Genomic DNA, 22,082 nt, shown 5'->3' with positions numbered 1-22,082 from the left:
GCACATATCGAATGTGCCGAACACGAAATGTTGAAAAGGAAAATGCGAGAGAGTAAGCAGCAGAATTACAACAACGATAACATACACAGCATACACACAGAGAGCATCGCAATGCGTGTGACAAAGCAAGTGATAGCGTTAGAGTGAGAGAGAAAACCGAGCGCAGACCGTAGTAGCTCGGGCACACTAAGCGCACGCTACAGATGAAAAAGAAGAAGGAACATAACATACAGTGAAAAAAAAATCCCCATTTAAACCACTTTGGTTTGACTTTTCGTGTTTAGTATGAAATTGTTGTTCACTTGTTTCACTTCGTAGTTCGTGCCCGTGTTTATCGGCGATCTGTGTTTGGGAAAAACTGTGTGTACGACGACGACGACAACGATAACAACAACAATACAAACGACGACAACGACGACGCGGTAAATCAGTGCAAATGATTGTAAATCAGTATAAATGATTGTCATTCTCTCTCTGTGTACGAGATTTTTGATTGTAAATTTTCATTTGTTCGGCACACATCATTTTTCGTTTCAATTTTTTAAGAACTCACAGATGAGACAAAAACTAAAGGGAAAAAATCGGTTTTCTTACTGTTTTTAATTCATTTCTATTTTTTTGATGTTGAGTTTTTTTTTTGTCTCAAAATTAATTCGCTCAGCCCATAATTCGTTCGAATGATAATAACAAATATTTTGTTTGTTGCTGCACACGCTATGACTACTTCTCTGGGTTGCGTTTAATTAATTTCGCAAGTTTACGAAACTGTGTGTGATTTGATCGAATAGAATTTGGCGCGATTAGACGACATTTAAAAAAGCTTATCATAAATAAGGAATAAATCGAAATTGTGGGAAACGATGATGACGACGACAACAACAACGGCAACGATAATGAGAAAAGTTTCATGTCTTTTTAATTTATATATCAAAAGAGAGTTAAAAGAAAGAAAAAATTTGCGGCCCGAATCCCGTCTCTTTCTCTCTAAAGATGCTTCAAGTATGTGAGCCAAGACCAAACGAAGCGAACAAAAAGCGAAAACAAACGAACGAACTGAAATAAATGATCACAAATTGATTTTGGTTTTGTTGATTTTTTTTTTTCGTCTATACATATTATATATAGCATGTATATGTATAAATTAAGCCTTTCTATCTGTTGTGCTCTATCGCTTGAATAAACTGCTATCATGAACAATATTTTATTAGAAACACAACGGATTTTGTTGAAAAAAAAAATATGTTTAACTTCTTCTTTTTCTTAAAGTTGTGTGTTTTTTTAAGTTGTTTTGTTTCATGACGATCTTCGATAGCGTAAGAGATTCGATACGATCATCATCTATCGTAATCAAAAATTCAATAATGTGCTGTTGTTGCGATCAGTTTTTTTTTGCATTATGCGATCATAGTTTTAGATCCTATTTCGTGTGTGAGTGAATCAAACCGATTTTCTAGTTCAATCAATATCTTTTCGTGTATATATGTGTGTTTTTATTGCAAGTTTCATTTACACACAACGGTGGCAATAAAAGCACAAACAATGTTCAATCTTATACCAAATCATTCAAGTCGGCTTGAACCGTTATTCTTTTTTTTTTTTTGAGAAAATACACGGCTGATAAGTGTCTCCGTTGATTCTCGTTCTCTCAATGAATTCTGTTCAATGATTGTACAGAGTAGACAAAAATACTTAAACCGACAACAAATCGTTCTCGTTACGACAAAAAGAACGGATCTTTGACTTTTTTCGTCGTTGTTGCATTTTTTCGGTGTTTTAAATCGTTAGTTCAGAGCTCAATTCATTGCTATATCATCAATGACATTCGTTGGTTCATTCATTTTATGAATGTTGTGACAGAGCTGTGCCGTATGACACAAGGGATATGACATTTGACTATTCACCTTTAGTTTTTTTTTCTAGTTCGCATTCTGTCATTTGTGATGTTTGTGGTTTGTTTTGACGCCAATTGTTATTGACATGTATAATAAATTTGTGGCGAGATTTTTTTTTATTCATAATTTTCCACTTGATGCATTACAAGATGATACGCAAAATATAAAATTTTAATGAACGCAACTTATAAACAGCAACGAAATAATAATATAACGAAATTTCATTAAAAAAAATAACGAAATTGGTGCGTGCCATTTATTGAAAAATCTCAAAAAAGAATCGTGAAGTGCATAAAACGAAAAAAAACCCCACATATTCAGTCGATTTAGTTTTAAATGAGCAACACTTGGTTTTATTTAGCTACCGATAATAATGAAGGTGATTCGAAAACGATTGAAAGGCTGTGTCCATTTAATGAAGTTCTCAATCAAACTAGAAGTTTTTTTTCTCGAAACTTATTCCTTGTTTGCTGATTGATGCGTTGAATATGTTTCACATTCAGCATCACTCTTCTTTCCATTTCTTGTTCGACGCACACCAAAAATGATCGTAATATTGGCAGCAGGAACAGTAATATAGGAAAAAAGAACACTCTTTTCCACACTTCGATCAATCGCGTAAAAATCGTTTTATTGGGATAAATAAGAGCGTAGCGCAACGTAGCCAAGAAAAAAATAAAACAAATCTATATGGCCAATCAATTAACAGAATTTGCGTGAAATGAATGTGTAGCCGTCGTTGTTGTTGTCGTCCGTGGTCGCCGTCGTCGTAACATATTCACTGAAAAAATGTATTTTTTTTATATATATAGGTATTTTCATGTGCATCGCGAGAAAATCGCCACTAATTCAAGTTAAACGGAAGAAATTTAAACAACAAATAAATTAGCGTGTGTGCGTCGTGGTTTTTTTTTTGCGCCCAGTCTGCGATATGTGGTGTGTTTACACATGATGTAGAAAAAGTAAATTAAATAGAAAAAGATAAAAGTAGGAGATGGAGTATAAGCGCAATAGACTTTTGAATTAACGCTATATAAGTTTTCCACTTATGATCAATAACACACATATGCACACAGCAAGTGTGCGACCGTTTTGAAAGCAAAAAACTCTGATCGAATGAAGCTAAACGAATGAAAACAAAACAAAAAAAAATATTGTGAATATATGCATGCACATATTAAATTGAAATTTGAAAGAAGAAAAAACAACGACGAAAAAATTGAGAAAATCAAATACAAATAATGTTTCAAGATAAATCTAATAATGATAATATGGTTTGAAAGCACAAAAAAAACGATACGCGAAAAACTACACCATCGAAGAAAATTGTTTCTTTTTTTTTCAATTTTCGTGTTGTTGTTGGTAGGCAGAGAAGCCTTCATAAGTTGCCTCGTGAATGCGCGTCATAAGTAATGCTTTTCATTTCATCGATTCAAGCAATATAGAGAGAGATTGTGGAGACAAGAAGCAACCGAATCAATTGCAGCCAGAAACCAACAACAAAATTCACCCCGAGGAAAAGTTGAAACTACTTGCATTCGAGCCCGAAAAAAAGAGCCATTAAACGCATTAAAATTGAACACGCGTTCAGTGCATTTGATATAAATAAAAATAACAACAACGGCGCAACAATAATATTTAATAACAAATCTAGCATCTGAAATGTGTCTATAGTGTGCATATGAGCCCGCAGCAGCTATAACGACAGAAAAGAGATAGAGAAAAACACAAAATAAAAAACTACACACGGCAAAGCAACAGCATCAACAAATGCATAAATGGACTATCGAGATAAATATAATAAAACTAATTGTAAAAACGATTCAAATTGAAAGAGTGTGTATAAAGGAGTGAACGCGAGAAAAGATAGACAAACAGCAACAACAACAAAAAAACTTATATTCATCATCATCATCGTCGTTCAAATAATTAAAAAAAAAAACAGCACCGCCAAAAGATTCTGTGGAGTTTGCCGTCGCACTAGCACACACCAGTGTGTGCACCAGTATCCGCGCCACAGTTTCTGTTTTGATATTACTCCGGATAGTAAATCGAATGACAAAAAACGGCAAGCAACAACAGTAGTCACCGTCGGTAGTTTTATTGAAAACAACACATCAAAAATGAGCGAAGAAAATATGAAATAAATAATAATACAACAATTGTCGCACCGCTCTCCTCAGTTATACACGACAAATAACACACACAACTGAGAAGAAAAAAGAACAAAAAAAAAAATACAATTGACGGCTTGACAAAACAGTAAAACAATAACTGGAAGAAAAGGTAAGTTTCCTTGTAACCACAAGAATTTCTCATATATGTACAATCACTAACGATAAGTTACCATCAAACAAACGAGTGAGAAAAAAAAATTGTCGTTCAATCCAAAGTCGATGAACACTTGTGTGTCTACTCTACTGTTCTAATCGATTTCTTTTAGTGCAGCTTAAATTCATTGACTGAAAGTCCAATCAATAGACTTATTTCACATCATGACAATCCAAATACAATTGACATTTCGATTTCGACTTATTTTGTTGTGGAAATATTTGTTAAAACCCTATTCCGTGTCGATTTATATTCAAAATGAAATGATTTATGTGATTTTTTTTATTATCTCCGTCTCTTTCTCTCACTCAGTAGATACGGATCGTTGATTATTTTCTTAATTTAGTTTGGTGACTAAAAAAAAGCATTCCTAGCACTATTTAAAGAGTAAAATAAAATAAATTCGTAGTTGGTAATTATAGCGATTAAGAGCTCTGTCATCAAATCACAGTGTATTTGGTTTCATAAACTATAGAATGAAACTCATGAGCATATACTTGTGGTTCGAATCTTCCGAAAAATATAATGACAACATACTTTAATTTTTTTTTTGTTCAAAATGGATGTATGCATCAAAAATTGTTCTTACTTTCAAGAAAAAATGGTATGTGTACAATGCGCGCCCAGATATTCATGTTGCAAATTTTGTTTTTGTATGCAACAATGTTGCATTATTTCCATGCTTCATTTTAACGATGGAAATTTAATAATGTGACATTATTCACACCTTTGAAATTAGAACTGTGCATTTTAACAAGCGCCTCAATTAATATAAAAACATTGTATTTGAATCGCTGGAATTAAAAAGTAAATTTGTTTAAACATAAAAAAAATATTGCAACACATACAAATGTTATTTATACGTTTCTAAAAGATGTTATCCCATTCAAACGATCCATTTGTTCGCTTTTTTTGTTTCTATCTCTCGTTCTATCTCTCTTTATTGACGATCCAATTCACCGAGCATGTCAAATTCAACAGACACACATTTTCTCTATATGCGCATACACACGGCCACATGATATGCATCATCATATGGACGAGTAATCCCGATCGCTCAACGTCTCTGCCTCCTTTGATTCTTAAAAAGAAACAGCAAAAGGTTCACGCGGGTCGTACATTTTCATTATCAATTGCGCGTTGTTGAGTGTTAATCAACAAATACAACACTTCCACATACAATAGACATATCGGAAGCCGCACATATATAATTGTTTCGTTTTTTTTTTCCTTGCTGGTGCTGTTATTCGAATTGTGTATTTTGAATCGAATGCTCGTTCATCTCTATATTTGCCGGGGATTGTGTAAAGCAAGCAAAGAATTCTCACTTGTTCGAGAAACGTTTCGTACGACAGCGGACAGAGGAATAAGAAGTGTACGCGTTTGATACGCATACGTTGAATTGAAGAAAAAAAAGAACTGTGATTGTTAATCACGTCGCGTTGTTACTAAATTTAAAATATGTATGTGAAAAGTGATGATAGTGACTTTTTTTTTGACGTACAAATACACCAGCAAACATTCTTGTGAGAGTCCCTTTGACAACTGATTTTATTTGCAAACTTAAATCCACATAGCATTTCAATTGCTTTCAATGAAAATAGTTTTTTTTGGCCGGAACTCGGATATAAAAGTGTGTGTGTGTTTTTTGGCTTGTTTATTTTATCGCAGGAAAACAATGAAGAAATCTTTAAATGTCCTTGAGATTTTTATCCAACTAAATTTGAACAAAATATATCACTATTGTGTACAAATTGATTTCCGCCTAGTTTTTACAAAGTAGTTTTAACATTTCATATGCAGTCAAACTTCATTTTGTCTACGTATAGAAGGCGCTGCGAACAAAAACATTTCGAAAATTGCACTTTTGGTCTTTATCCCAAAAAATGACCAAACATTTCGACACCAAAGCATTTGACACGTTCACTAGTTTCAACGCGGTCAACAATGACCCGAACTATTAAAATAAAAATGAGAAGTGATATCACTATTTCTGATTTCATTAAACATACTAAAATGAAAAACGCTAAAGTTTGTAACGCACCAAAGTTCACAATAATGAATGCCAATTGAAACAACCAAAAAAGCACACAAAAGTGTGAATACAAAGATGACATATCCTCTATAAAGTACTATGTGTATATTCAGTATTAAAATTCACTTGTTTGATAGCACATTTTAATGTTCATTTCGATTTCCTTTTATTTTATTCATTTCTTCATCATTTTCGCTGACTGTGTTAGCTTTTGCATTGATGTCGTCGTGCGCGTCCGCCACATTTTCTCTCTCTCTCTCTCTCTCTCTCTCTCTCTCTCTCTCTCTCTGAGTGTTGAATCATTGGTTGCACACAATCTTTTTCGCTCTCTTCGTTTTTATTCTTCGCTCGGTATAAAAGCAGAGCATTTTTGTCGTGATTCGGTTTATTTTTGTCAGTTGTTGATTGTTGGCAGTTAATTCATGTGATATCTTCATTTTTATATGCCTTGGCAATTCATCAGCTCATAGATTGAACGTTTGTTTTTCCCATGATGGACAGCGTACATCATTTTCGTCGTATGTCGTTCGCTTTTCTCATCTTCTCTACTTTCTTACTACTTCTTTATTTCTTCATCACGAATTTTTTTTTTATTGCTTTCTCGCTGTTTGCCCAAATCATCTCATGTGGGGATTGAACAATTTTCCAACATTTTATTTATCGTTTCGAAAGCCCTCAATCGTATCGTATACGAGCAATTTGTAGTGCCGGATAAAAAAGGGTCGTGATACGAATCACTTACAAACTATTCGATTCAGTTAGTATTATTTGGTATTTGTTTTTTGTTTTCGACTTTATTGACCTACTGTGGGCCCCGTACACATGTCGAAAAATGCCTTTGACATCGCCGATGTCATTGCTGGCCATTCTAAGAGATAGAGAGAGAGAGAGAGCAAAAATCTCACTCATCTTCAAATGACACCGCTAGAGAATATTCAACCGAATAGAACGTCGTCAAATTTACAGAAAAAAATGGATATATAGAGCAACAAGAACTCATCAAGTAATAATCATAAATAAGTAGAGTAAATAGCATCGACGACAGCTTTTTACATTTAAACACACGAGCACGCAACTCAATTTCCATTCAAATGAAAGTATTGTTGAATATTTCAAGCGCGCCAAATGATGAGACGAATAAATTTATTACAACGTATCTAATAGGGTGTATCGATAATAGAGGAAGTGAGCATTTCTTACACGCTGGAATCTAATAATCCAGACTGTTTTTCCCGAAAAAAATTGTTTGGGTCCAAGGAACCTGTTCATTCACTACTTTTAAATGTTACCAAAATAGATTTATCATGAAAACTCACTCAAAAAAACGTTGTTTTTGCGGAAAAATGGCGTGGATCATTTCTTTTCATCAATCAGCATTGGTTTATATCGGCGTCTAAGTAATTCTCAATTCCTCTATTATCGATACACCCTAGTAACTACACACATTCCAGATAGAACTCGGTTGGTGTAAGTGTGTGTGTTTGCAAGCATAGAATCAGAATAAAATTCATTTTTGAAAATGTTGAAAGTATTGCCATTTCGTAATGTCATTTTTCCTTTTATTTAAATAATATTTTCGGAACTTTTATGTCCTCGACCAAAATGACAGCGATGACTAATTAGTCATATTCATCATGTTCTAAATCAGAATTCATAAAATATTCGTACGCATCAAAAGAATCATGAAGCATTTGCAGAGGCGATGAATCTCTATGCAAAAATGAGAAACAAATGAACAACAGCTTACGGTGAAACATTATAAAAGCCGTGAACCTTATTGAAAATTGTTGTGTGTTTTTTTTACTTCTCTTCGCCATTCGGCAGCCGATTAAGTGAGTTGAGATCTCATCAAATGGCATTGAATATTACACAAATCGAGCGATGTGTGCTCTTGTGCGGTGCGGCTCATCGGAGCGTATGCGCTCTCTCTCTCTCTCTCTCTCTCGGCTATTTCCATTTTCTTTCATGACCGCTTCTCTCTGTTTAGCTTTCTCACTATAAGTGAGAATTTATCGTTCTGTCACTTGCCGAACAGCCTACAAATTGCCTCTTCCTTTCGCGTCGTCTTTTTCATTTGTATTTTCTTTCTCTCTTTAAATATTGTTGTTGTTATTGTTCGATTTACTCATGCAATGACATTTATTAACGCAATCTGGTAATCTGAGTGACGGCGTTGATTCATCAACATTTCCGAAATGATTATTATTGGTCCGGCTTTTAAATGAAGCTGTAAAATATGTTTGTTTTATTTTTAGTTTTATATTAAGAAAGAGTGTAAAGTAAAGATAGAGAGAGAGATGACACGAAATCGAGTCATTTGAATATGATCCGAACCACGTCGAGACGAAATAAGTCAAAACGCAGCTGTTCTACGGAGCAGAAGGAAAAACAACTTCTATGGAACTAGACAATTCACCCAAAATTGACCTAGTGCGAGCAAGTACACTGGTCAAAAATATCACCATAAATGATTTTTCGTTTCTTCCTTTTCGTTCTCATTGTCATGAGAAATAACACGTCGAAATCGTTTCTTTTAAATTACTTGCGATAAACAGACAAAGCCATAATTACTCACGAAATAGTATCGTTTTTGTTTATCGGGTGCTGCCGTAAGTAAAAACAACTGATCACACATCCATTCACATATCATTTAGTATAGTATTATTTTTGGTTGCAAATAAATCGCGTGCAATGCACATCATGTGGTCAAAAAAAACAAGTTGAAATAAATATGTGGATGAATCATTCATTTCACTCAAATGTCGATCGAAACTGGCTGCTTGCCGCATTTTTCTCTCTCTCTTTCTCTCTCTCTCGTTTTAAGAAGCAAAAAAAAAAAATGGAATATGGCAAAATGTTGGTAATGTTGTTTGTTATTTGTTTGCTGCTGGTTTTTTTCGGAAATACAATCGAAACATATATTTTTGTGCGTGTGTTCAAACTAGAAGCCAAATTGAATTCATTCATCGGTAAAGTCAGAATTTCCCATGAAAAAAATTCTGACTCATGATTTTTGGTTTATTGAAAGCAACAAAAAAAAACGTTCATTGTATTTGTGTAATTTTTCCATTTTCGTAATTTGCAATGGATTTTACGAATATGTGAGCCAAACGAGGAAGAAACTTGTATTCTCTTTTTTTCGTTGTTGTTTTTTTCTTTTCTCATCTCATTTTGTGTGCGTTTTTTCGCGATTTAGACACACTTTTTTCTCCATTTAACAATGCGAAACGCAATGTGAAAATTGACCGATTTTTCATGTGTGATTTGTAAGAAAGTAGATGTACGGCTTTTTCTCTCTCTCTCTCTCTCTCTCTCTCTCTCTCTCTCTCTTTCTCTGTCTCTGGTCATTCTTTTCACCAGTCTGAGACAAGCTGTGTGGCAAGTAATAACCGTAAAAATACGATGCGTGCTTGTGAATTGTGCAGCACCAATTTACATAATATAATCCATCGCAGCTCACCGAGTATTGGACGGTTTTGATAGCTATATGCTTTTCTTTTTATTTATTAATATATCTTTTTTTTTCAATTCAAGAGAGTCGAACGATTGAAAGAGAATGAATATGAGAGCGCACGGCGCATACAATCACAAATATACGAACATGAAAATAGTGACCATAGCGAACTGTTTTGTGCAGTGTCCACGGCTGCAAGCCAATCGGCCCTGCTGCCTGCCATCACGCATTGTGTGTATGGTGATTGTGTGCATTTTTCTGTGTCGTCATCGTCACGGTGTTTACTATATATGAACGACGATTTGCGATTTTTGTCCGTTTTGTGCATGGTCGTCAATCGATCGGTAGTTGTTGGTACGCGCTGGTGCTTTAGTAGCGTTAAATTTGTTTGATTGAATTCTTAGTTGGTTAGCGCTCACAATCACGAGACACACCGAGCTCGTTTCTCTCTCTCTCTCCCTGTCTCTCTTCTTGGTTCGTTTGCTGCCGCTTTTTCAATGCAATATACATTTAACTCGCAACTTTTTAATTTGCTAGTGTGCTGCCTTATTGCAGCTACTTTGCATGATTTTTATACTCGGAACATTGCTGTCGCTGCTGCCGTTGCTCTTGCTGTTGTTGTTGTTCATTCATTGCTTTGTACTGTATTACGTGCACATTTTTTGCTCTTGCATCGCGTGCGTTTTGGTTTGTTTTATTTAATGAACAATTTAATTTAAATATCATTATGGATATTATGCACACATTACACATGTTAACTAATGATGTTTTGTCTAATTGAATCTAAATTCGTATTAGATGTAATTGATATTGTTTTTTTTCCTCCTCCTTCTTCTTCTTTTGCTTCTGTTTCTCGTCTTTGTTGTTGTTGTTGTTGTTGCTGTTGTCCGTTCGTTGACCATATATTTATAATACCGCAGCCGCAATCGTATAGTAATTTCGTTATGTCCTGCAATGGCATAATGAAAACCAATGCAATTTGTAACAGCAACAAAACGTGCCGAATTATCCTTTAACCATAATGCATTTTCTCCTTTTTATCCATCATTTTTGCTCCGTTTCTTTACATCGCTTGTACAACCACAAATACAAACATTAAATTCAAATGACAGACTACTACTTCATTTATTCCAGTATTTAAGTTTTTTGTTTCATTTTTTTTATTGTTTGTTATTTCTTTCAAAAGCCATATCGTGTAAAATCATATATCCATAAACATGTAAATTACCACCTTAAAAACAAATAATTATGAAATCAAAAACAATAGCTTTCTCTCTATAAGCACAATACATTGTTACCTCTTTGTCTTTGTTATTCCAGTGTTTCAGTCGACAAACGATAATATGTCTCAATTACTCAATAATTTCGGTGTGTATTACTGCAATTGATAAAAATCTAGATATGTGATGGGACGGGCGCGAGGGCGCGAGTGCGCGTGCACCTATATGCACACGCAGAGGTCTTTCTCGGTATCTAACCTTCGCGCGATCAAATGTCGTTTCTCCATAAATAATGAAATGTTCTATACACACGAATAGGCATTTCCGGATGGCAAATTTCGTAATGGGTTCGTGTGCAAATTCCGTGTGTGTGTGTGTGCATTTTTCATCGATTGAAATCTAAAACAATACTGAAAATGTACTTATTTTATATTTGGACGAAAAATACCCGGTGTAAAATAATAAGTCATAAATAACAGATACTATTTTTGAAAAAAAAAAATGAATTTAATGGCAGCTTTACGGTTGGTTTTTCCAATTTATCAATATCAACCAAACGTGGGAGCAATTTTTTTTCCATTTAATTAATCTCCATTGCTCTTTATATTGCGTTGTGTGTGTATTAGATTAATGCGCGGACGCAAATCTAGCGAAATATGCGCGCAATGGAGTGATTTTTTGATTTGATTCATTTAGTTGCCCGCGGTGTGCATTTCGATTTTGTGCGCGTTGATTTGAATTTATCACTGAAAGTTGTTGTCTATCTAGAGAGAGAAAAGTGTTAATATTTCAATCAATTACGTGTTTGTTGCTGTTTTTTTTTCTCGTGCTATGTGCATATGAAAACGCACCTTACACATTTAATTTGTTCGAACGTAGGCTGATTCCGGTGCTCTATCAACTCGCCAAAAAATCACTGATTATTCTCAAATTGGATATTCAAATAAATTCTCATCTGGATCTCTCTTCTCTTCACACACACGCACACATACACACACGTGACTTCGCTCCTTAAGTTGAATAAGAGCACCGATGATCAGCCACTGTGTGCGACATGTCTCAACTTATGCATTTTTTCGCGATCAATGTGTGTGTGTACGTGTGGTAAACCCAAAAAGAATGCAACACGACGATTAAATGGGCGAACCATTTTATGATTATACTGGCTGCTGAAAATACCACGATATTAAATAGAAATACTGGTCGACTGTGCGACAAAAAGAAGAAAAAAAACTAACACCAAAATATTTGAATTCAAATGTTGGAAGCTCATTTCAAATGCCAACCGATTTGGGTGCTGTTGTTTTACATGTGTTTTATTTTTTGCTGTATGATCTGATGTTATGATTTGAGATGGTTATTCTGCTATATCTTGTTTGTGCTCCATTCCATTCTAATCACATTTTTAACATTGTACGCACAATCCGTTTACTATGCCGCAACCAAATCTCTATCTATCGAAAGTGAAATACCCCCGTTTACTATTTTGGCAGTATAAATATGTCTTCAAAATATGTATGGAATGTCGAATTTTTAATTTTATTACTGTGATTTAATATGCGTCAAACCATAAATATGATAGAACAAGCTTTTTTTCTCTCATTTTTTTCCGTGTATGTGTATATGAAACCTGTCTGCTTGTTTGCTTCTTTCACATAGGCATTCTGTGATCTAGCTTCAGTGTTCGTTTTGTGTGTGAGCGAGCGCCTGCTTTAAACTCACATCATATTTTTTTTTTTGTTCATTTGCCATATGACTTTTTTCGGTCTGCCGTGAAACATATCAAGGTTTCCATCATGTGTATAATTTGTCTTCTTTTTTTGTTGTTGTTGTTTACCAATTGGCTTTGCAATGGCAAATGAGCTAATTTTCATTTCGAAAAAGAAATTGAAACACACACACACACAGTCATCAATGTTTCAACATTGTTTCGATTTGAACATGATGAAAATTACGCATATCCATCCGCATTGATAGCACAAGAACATCAATTAAGACTCAGCGACTTTGATTTAACTTCTCACTTGTGTGTGCGTTAAATTTATGGACACATATATGTGCGATTGGCACCCGCATTTGATATCACACATTCTTTCGTATTTCATTTTTGAATGCGACACATTCATTTTTCTTCTAGTTCTTTTTTTTTCGTTTTTAATTTTAATTTGACAAACATGGAGAGCGCTACATATTATAATAATAACAACAACAAATCGTTCACACAAATATTATGTGCTAAAAGTTGGAAATTCAAAAGCCATGCGCGCACGCGTATGCATAGATAGACAATGTCTAACATATTTCTTATATTTTCGCCTGTTCCTTGGTCTTTTGATGTATATGGTGTATGATCGGTTTCGAGCATATTTTACGGTGTGTGAAAGATGTGCGTGGGCATTAAAAACTGATTTTTCGACCCAACTTAACTCAGATTTACACTTTTAAATTTCAAAATCACATAAACTTTTCAATTCAATTATTACGATTATTAATGTTGTGGCCGTGTGTGTGTGTGTGTATTTAATAAAATATCTATAGTTGTCATGAACCCTTTTCTACTGTCTATCTTTCAATGTACAGTTTTGTTTTGTTCCTTCTTTAAATTCAAATTCAATGAATGTGTCATTAAAACATTGCTATTGTCATTGTCATCACACTAACGTTGCTTTTGATATACTGATTTGGCTCTCGATCCCGTCTTTTCATTGTGTTTTAATTCAATCGCTCGAGTTGTTGCTAATTTGCACACCATTTATTTTCTTAATAATTTTTTTTTTTTACAGATTAAATTTACTGTAAATTATAATGCAATAAATCGTTTAATTTTAACATAACACCGCTTTCATTCTGATGCAATTCTTTTCATTTTGAAATCTGGTACAACATTTGAATGTTCGTCGACAGACAACACAAATGCATAATTTTTCAAGATCAATTTGGAAATAAACATATTTCACATTGCTGTGCACGATTAATGTGTTTCATTTGTTTACAGATAGATGCACAAAATGAGAGAGAGAGAGAGAGAAAATGAGTGAATTTTTCGGTTGCAATGTGATGACACAATGAAATTAATTCGTCTCAAAAATCGCGTAAAATGCGAGTGAATTTCATTTTTTTGCATAAAAAAGTGAAATAAAAAGGATGAATTAAAAAGCGGGAAGTGTAAAAAATAGTTGTTGAACAACATTTCGACGTGGTAAATGTGTGTGTGTGTGTGTGTGTTCAAATATATTTGAATGTGAGCCGAAATAATTCGATGAAAAAAAATGAAACGATATTCTAATTGAAATAAAAATGAATTGTACAAATTCGTTGAAAAGAATCTCGATTAATTGGCCCGTCTACAATTCGGACAGTTCAAACTGAAATGCACGATACACCACACGGGTCGTGCTAGTAATCAATTTCCCGATGTGATTCACAGCTGTGTTTCCATTGCATTTGTTGTTGTTTTTTTTGACGACGAATGACATGAATAATTTTTGTGTTTTTTTTTTCTTTTTTCAATGGAAATATTTCGAATTAAAGAAAGCGAATGAACTTATCAATAAACCAAATCGAGGAATAATGCGTCGATTGATTTATACGACCTCTAAGCTTGACCTGTAACGCATATTCACATTATGTATAAGTGAATTTTTTTTATTACGATTTGTGAGCTTTGAAATAAAAAAAAAATTGATTTAATTGTGCATCGCTGAAACATTCGTGTTTATTTCATGACACAATAATAGTTGGCTCAGGCTCGTCGAAATCAAACAACAACAAGAACAAAAAAAAAAAGAGTTCAAATCTTTTAACAAGCACAAACTCTTTAATAAAACACGCGCATCGCAATGGAAAGAGAAACTGATCGATCGATCAATCGATTGATCGCATATAAAAATCGAATCACGTGTATATACGATGTGAGTAATGTAATAGTAGCAAACAGTGTAGCAATGAATTGCGGTCGCAAATCACATTTACGCAAATACAATGGCACTATATTGTTTTTTATTTTCGAATGGAATAAATGTTTTCGTGAATGAAATTGGTCGCGATTTGCTTTAATATAAATGTAGAATAATATGAAAACAAAAGTCTCTTCTCACTCTCTGTCTCCCTTTGAATTCAACACAAGAAGAAAAATGTGTCAGAGTTTTTCGCGTATCGTGTTGGCATATTAAATAAATTAATTGCTGTGCGCTGTTTTATTTTTCATTCTTTCTTTTCTCTTCCCGTTGCTGTTTTTAAATTCAGTAAATTCTCTCCTTCTCTCTCTCTCTCCCTCTCGGTGTGTGTTTCCTTTCTCAATTTTCCAGCATAGTGTTTTCAATTCAACATGTCTTTATTTCCATTCCAGCGCAAATGGTGTGTATTTTAATGCATGGATATGTTCTTTTGTTTTTCTGCACATTTTTTTTCTATCTCGCGTGTATATGTGTTATTGCCGCATCGATTACGCTATTATTATCATCATCAATGGAATGCTGTGGAGATGTTTTTCTTTTTACGTGAATATGTTTCTTTGTCGCCGTCACTGCTACCTCAAAAACTTCCCCGGTACAGTCGGTCCGATCTCAATAAATTTTCCATTTTCGTGTACAAAATAAGCATGAGCGCCACAGACTCGTTTTCAATGGTTGTGTGGTTGAGCCATATCTACATGCAATTAAAATGTATACACAGTATGCTATGCAACGGCGTGATTGCTATGGCGCTTTTTCGTCTGTTTTCAAATAAAACAAACGGTTGTCGTTGCGATTTATTTGCCTCTCGTTGTTGTGCTTTTTTCTTCGCTTCGTTTCTTTTTCGTCTTTTTCAGCAGCCTTTTTTTTGCATGTTGTTATTTGTGCTCACTTCACTTGGTATATGTGTATTTTGTGCATATTTATTTTATTGTATACTTTGGTTAAAGACCTATCGCATATTTCGCGCATAAATACGTATACAGTTGTTATTATATTCATGTGTTGAGCGCATTCGTTTTTTTTTGGTACGTTGGTTTGAAATTTTCTTTTATATTTCTCTCTTTTTCCCTTTTCCTTTGTTGTCTTTCTCCGTTGCCGTGGCATCGATTTTTTCTCTCCTTTCTTTATTATCAACATCGTTGCTATTATTGTTATTATTCACTTAAATGTTTTTTTCTCTCGCTTGGACGAAGCAATGGAATACACACACGCGCGCGCGACCCATACTAAGTGAAATACAATTTTATTGAGCGTATCATCGGCTTTTAAATATATATATTTTGATGAAATGCAACATTACAGTATGACGACAACATCATTTCTTTCGTCTTTTGTGTAGTTTTTTTTCTCGCTTAAATTAAATCGGTGTATAAATATTTACGCTGGTATTATTATTGTTATTGTGAGTATTTGAACTCCTTGGCAATATAAGACCCTTTTCTATATCATAGACGAATAAAAAAAAGCATCCGCACCGTGTGTGCAAATTAATCTGTGGACAATTGAATTCATGCATATTCTCTGTTTCACATTTACTTTTCTCTTTATCTTTCTCATGTCATTCGTATTTGATCATTTCACAGCAATTGTTTTGTAATACTATGAGTGTGTATTTTTTTTATTCCATGTTTTCTTCACTCGCTGGCTACCGTATACTTATGCACACACACTTGAATTAAACGTGCATTCAATTGTAAAATTCTTTCATACCATTGAGTCAGTGTCACGTTGTTGTTGTCGTCCTCGTCATCATTGCTTCGTCATGTGGCCACCTGTTACAATTCAATATGCATTCACCGATCATTTGAAAGGTCTCAAATGAAAGGCTTCACAAGACATTTCGAGAATTAACTACATTTCGCTTTCTAAGTTTCGTTTATCATTCCACATCTCTCTCTATGCAATTCACGGTCATATTCGCAATTGATCGTCAATGAACAACACCAAATAAGCTTTGAATGAAAGGAACAATTTTTCATTCTATCTCATTAATGCATTTCATCAAGTTGGTTCAACAAGTTCCGTACGATTTTCGTTCCCCTTTTTTACATTTCCCATTTGAATAAACATTGTTTGTTTTTTTTTTATGCAAAAAGAAAATATATATATTTGAATGTTTCACGTCGTTGATTTCAATGCTTTTTTTATTTTCCTTTCGAAATGATGTGGAAAAAAAGTGACACGATCCGAATGACATGTATTGCTCAGGATTTGATTGAAATGGGAATGCGTTTATTGCGATATACATATTTCATCGAAACTCTGGAATATCAAACTTGTTAGCCGGCGTGTATGTTGATGAATTGAACTGAACAGAAGAAACAGAAATACACATAATATTCGATAAAATCACATATCGGGGCCGTTACGAGATGTGCAGGTTTTCACTCGTGTGCCCATTAATATTCGAGTTTATTCATTTTATGCAAAATATGCGACATTAGATCGTAGTGACTTCTTGATTTTTCTTCAGACATTCATCTTCTATCTCTCTGATTTTTTGCTATATATCTTTGTCGATCAAATCGAACGAACGAACCAAACGAAAAGAAAGAGATAAAAACAAACTAAAATCAGAAAAAGACAAAAGCCATACAAAAAAAACGAGTTAAATACCAAAAATGAATCCATTGCTACATATGACTGGAGTAAAAATCTTTGACGTTTTCTCATCAGTGACCGGTTCGCGCATATTTCTATGCCTGATAGCTATGCTAAGCATAGCGGAGACGCAAGCCGTAACGCACCCGTCGCCATTCGATTCGAGCTATATTGTATGCGCACGGTCGTCTGCATAAACGAACATGTGCATTGTTCATATAGAGTGAACGGCGATGCGTCGGTTGCGTTTGCGGCTATGCTTGGCATATCTATGCTACCTAGCGTATTTAGGCAAACATAGAAATATGCGCGAACCGGTCACTGTTTCTCATCTCTTTTTTTTTAATCTATTGATCTATTCACGTGCCTCAGATAAAAAGGGGTTTTTCCCATTCAATATAATTAATTCATCGTTTTTGTTTCGTTATTTCTATTCAGAAATATTTTTCATTCCATTTACACCGAAATAGCGAGAGATCTCGGTCGCATTTTTGATGGAAAAACAATTTTTTTTTACTAAAAATAGATCGAAAAGTTATTAAATAACTTAAAATTGTCGTTCGATTGAAGTTGAATTGAACAAGCTGAATAAAAAAATATTCTGTTTAACACATCAATAATGAAATGAATTTCGATGATGTTTTTCGCTTCAGTCAGCGATTGGGCGGTAAAAATTTGATTTTGTTCGAATTATGTGGCGCCAAAATGAATTCATAAAACTACAACAAAAGCAAAAACATTCGAGCTAGTATCTTTGATCGGCATTGGTGCGACGCCAAATCATTTTATCGATATGTCAAAACATGCGAGAAATCGTTTGTGCCTATGATGAATGTCACCAAAAGTATATTTATATACGATACCTAAAGATGTATTCACAATTTCACATACAAAACATTGTCTTTTTTCTGTCTCTCGTTCAAAAGTGTTTTAGTGTTGTATGTTTAACATCTTATACTCATGTATTTTCATTTTTAATAAGATCTAGTGTGCTTGACGTTCATTTTCAATGTATTTCGCATGGAGCAAAGTGCCGACCATACAAGACCTTATATGTATATACAATATGTAAGCATACAATATTCGAATGAAATTAGAATAAAAATCAAATTAAATACGATCGAAACAACAGTCGGTCTTGGCACCGTCATTCCACACACTACACCAGAAAAACAGTATCACTCATCACATCACAAACAAACATACGATGTGTGTTCATACAATTTCTTGTGAAAAGTAAGTAAATTCCGTAAATCGATTATGATCAAATCAAAAACACAATCATGGATCTATCCCAATGGATTGTTTCGCCACAGGCTTTCTTTTTTTTTTCGGAAAATCTTCCCAAATAATTACCGTTGAAAATAGTGCGTATTTGATTGCAGTGTTTTTTCCAAATGGCAACATTACATGCAATAAAATGAATTAGCATCCAATCAATATCGGCGTTTTGTTTTGATACTTTTATTTTGCTTGTTGTTTTTGCACACTTGAGATGCGGTCAGTATCTGTTAACACAAACATCGACAGAGCATTGAAAGCTGCTAAATGGATTTGTGTTATTCAAAATATGAAATAAAAAAGGTACAACAAAAAAGTAGAAAAAGAAAAAGCAACACTCATGTTACGTCGATTCAGTATATATATATAATATTTTTTTTTGTTGTTCGCTCAATGTTTTTGACACATTTTCCACTTTATCTATTAACTTGTTGAATCTTGTGGCTGTTACAGTTGTTGTGCAATGACAGCAACAAAACATGAATTCAATATAATATATGAAAAGTGTGTAAACCGTTTTTCCTTCATTCAATCAATACATATACGGTTGGCGGACAAACGGACGGACGGGCCTCTTTGCTACTTGATTTGCACTGTGTCGAAATGAAATGCTCACCATTCTGAGCAGTACTTTGCTTCTTTCACTCACTTACAAAACTATCACGAACACGCCACAACAAATACTTACTTTGGATTCGGAACAAAATGTGCGCATACACATAAATCAGCGTCATGCCATATCATCATTTTTGTAATGCTATTATACCAGTGATACCAATTACATTATGATGATGATGAATGCACCTTGATGAATCGCATGGAAATGAAACAACGACATAGAATGGACAATAAATATGACAACGATAAAAATCATAAATGCAACAGCACCAACCAAAAGTAGCATTAGACAATCGCACATTCAAGTCGACGTTAAGTTGTTAGAAGCGACGGCATGAGTAACATATCGATGAGAACACCGAATGAGGAACAACAACAACAAAAACAGCACACACAAATCAATAAACTCACAAACTCACCGCATGCACACTGAATACGAAAATAAACTACTTTATTCAATGCTGACACATTAGTGTCAATTATTATTAATTTTTCTCTCTTATAAACACATAGTCGAGTGCAAAAAAAGGCGCACGAAATTGAATCAACAACGACCGTCGTAGTAGTAACTGCATCAGCCAAACAACGTCACCATTTAATAATCAATAAATGCTTTACAATCATTACCATCCAATCATTGTATATTTCAATTTTTTTTTGTCACCTCTCTCGGTGTGTTTGCATTTTTTTTCTTCTTTTGTCGTTCAGGAGTTGTTGTTTTTTTTTATACCCGTACATTGCATAATAATCACCATATAAGTCATAAGTCATGCACATTGGTCACCATAATAAGTGTTTGTTGGCGCTCTCTTTCTCTCTGTGTGTGAGTCTCTTTGAAATGTTCGAATCGTGTACTAAACATGTTCGAAGCAAAAGTAGAATTCTACTTACAATTTAATTGATCGTTACATGAAAATTGTTTGATTACGATAAGACTTTTGCTGCCGTTTCAAATGCGGTTTAACACCAAAGCAAAAAAAAGAGTCAACATGTTATCGATATTTGCCATCGGAAATGAAGATAGAGATATCGATTTTATAGGTGCAAATTGATTGGAACAGATATTTAGTCAAATCTGATGACATTTTATCTTAATATCATGTGAGGTGATTCCCACCAGTGTTTCAATACGATTTTGTCTAATAACTTCATTTTTGTCTTCACTTTACTCCTAACATATGTTTCTTTCTCTTCGTTTCATATTTATAAAATGAGTTTTATGGGCGATTTGAATCGTGGCATGATGCCATGTTTTTATGATCGCGGTGTTGTTCATTTTTCGTGATCATTTCTTTTTCTTCTGTCTTGTCCCCGGCGATACCATTTTGACTAGTTGTTGATCGCCCATTTTACTACGAAAAAATCAAAGAAAAACTTGAAAGACTGTCGCATCCAAATTATTAACGATATCATATTGTGAACGATGTCATTTTGGTAATACACACTGAAAATAAGAAAAGATTCTCTACATTTAATGAAATTATGTTGATTGACACATTCGAAAAACAACAAAAGCACACAGACACATCCAAAAATAAGTAAATAGTTGATTGAATTTTTCAATGTTCTTATCTCTTTTTCATTTCAGCAATCATCATCTCATTAGCAAAATTCTAGGCATAATACAACAAAAATGGAAGCCGGAACCAGAATATTACTCGGAATACTCTTTATAACAGCAACAATGGACACAGCCTTAACCCACGAAAGTATAAGTAAGTAAAATGTTGTTGTTTTTTTCCTTGATCCGAATAAAGAAACATGATTCATTTTACTCTAATAAAAGAAATGATAAGAAGTGGCTCAAATCGACAAACACTTTTTAGCTTTTGGGTTGAGTAAATTCGAATCGATGCAATAGAACCGTATAAGTTGTTTTTTTTTATTGTCGCTCGTTTTTGGTTAGCACAAACTTTGTACTTATATTTTATTGCGGTGCATTATCAACACACTGATTCTGACCAAATATAGAATTCAATAGATCAAACAACACGACCATGAGATATAAGCTATGTCGCGTCCAACGGCCATTTTTGACAAGCGCGCTCATTCGCTAAGCTTAGATATTTAGTTTCGTTATCGAAATCGTTACTAAACGAAACGAATTAGATATATGCAAAAGGACTAGAGTGAGGCAAAGTCGATGAATAAAAAAAAAAACACACAGAATTAGAAGGCAGCATCGAAAAAGACGGCAAGAGCAAAATATAATAATCATAATATATACAGAGAGAGAGAGAGAGAGAGAGAGAGGCTAGTGTTTCGATGCGAACACGCGCACTGAAATCGAAAGGAGGGAAACAGACACTTGGTGACAAATCGGAATATTTATGATGTTGTCAAAAGTGTTTAATGCACAAGCATATTTACGATTTGCAAAGAATTATGGATTCATTTGAAATGTTTCCGCGAGTTGTTTGCCATTCGGCATGAGTTTTTTTCTTCGTCTCTTTTATTTCATCTTCTTGTGTTGTTTGGTTTTGTGGTGGCAGTAGTTGTGGTGGTGGTGGTGGCGGTACGGTTGCTGCTCACATTCCTTCGAGGCGTATTCGTCTGCACGCATGCAAATTACGAATTGGAAATCGTTTGTTTATCCGTTAATGTATGTGTTTTGTTTGTTTGCTTGCTGTTTGTTCTTTTTTCTTTCTCTCTCTCTCTCTCTCTCTCTCTCTCTCTCTCTCTCTCTCTCTCTCT

At 34.2% G+C, this 22,082-nt stretch overlaps 1 protein-coding gene across 8 annotated transcripts in view; it reads left to right on the top strand.

Moving 5' to 3' along the window:
- The first annotated feature begins 295 nt into the window (after nucleotides 1-295).
- The window catches only part of LOC116345290 (BMP-binding endothelial regulator protein), a 68,066-nt gene continuing 46,279 nt past the window's right edge, over nucleotides 296-22,082 (top strand). The window contains exons 1-3 of one of the 8 annotated variants that reach the window (XM_031774530.1): nucleotides 296-422; nucleotides 2,705-4,178; nucleotides 20,977-21,103. In XM_031774530.1, coding sequence (XP_031630390.1) covers nucleotides 21,022-21,103 — 82 coding nt within the window. In that variant the 5' untranslated portion in view covers nucleotides 296-422; nucleotides 2,705-4,178; nucleotides 20,977-21,021. Of the gene's footprint in view, nucleotides 479-2,686; nucleotides 4,179-20,976; nucleotides 21,104-22,082 lie in introns of those variants that run through there. The other 7 variants (XM_031774533.1, XM_031774536.1, XM_031774535.1 and 4 more) reach the window with 7 other exon arrangements.

Source organism: Contarinia nasturtii, unplaced genomic scaffold (genome assembly GCF_009176525.2).
Source record: "Contarinia nasturtii isolate CC-2019 unplaced genomic scaffold, AAFC_CNas_1.1 Cnas_scaffold_1240, whole genome shotgun sequence".
In the NCBI taxonomy this organism is placed as follows: domain Eukaryota; kingdom Metazoa; phylum Arthropoda; class Insecta; order Diptera; family Cecidomyiidae; genus Contarinia; species Contarinia nasturtii.
Note: the sequence above shows the minus strand (reverse complement) of the source record. Positions and strands in the feature narration are given on the sequence as shown.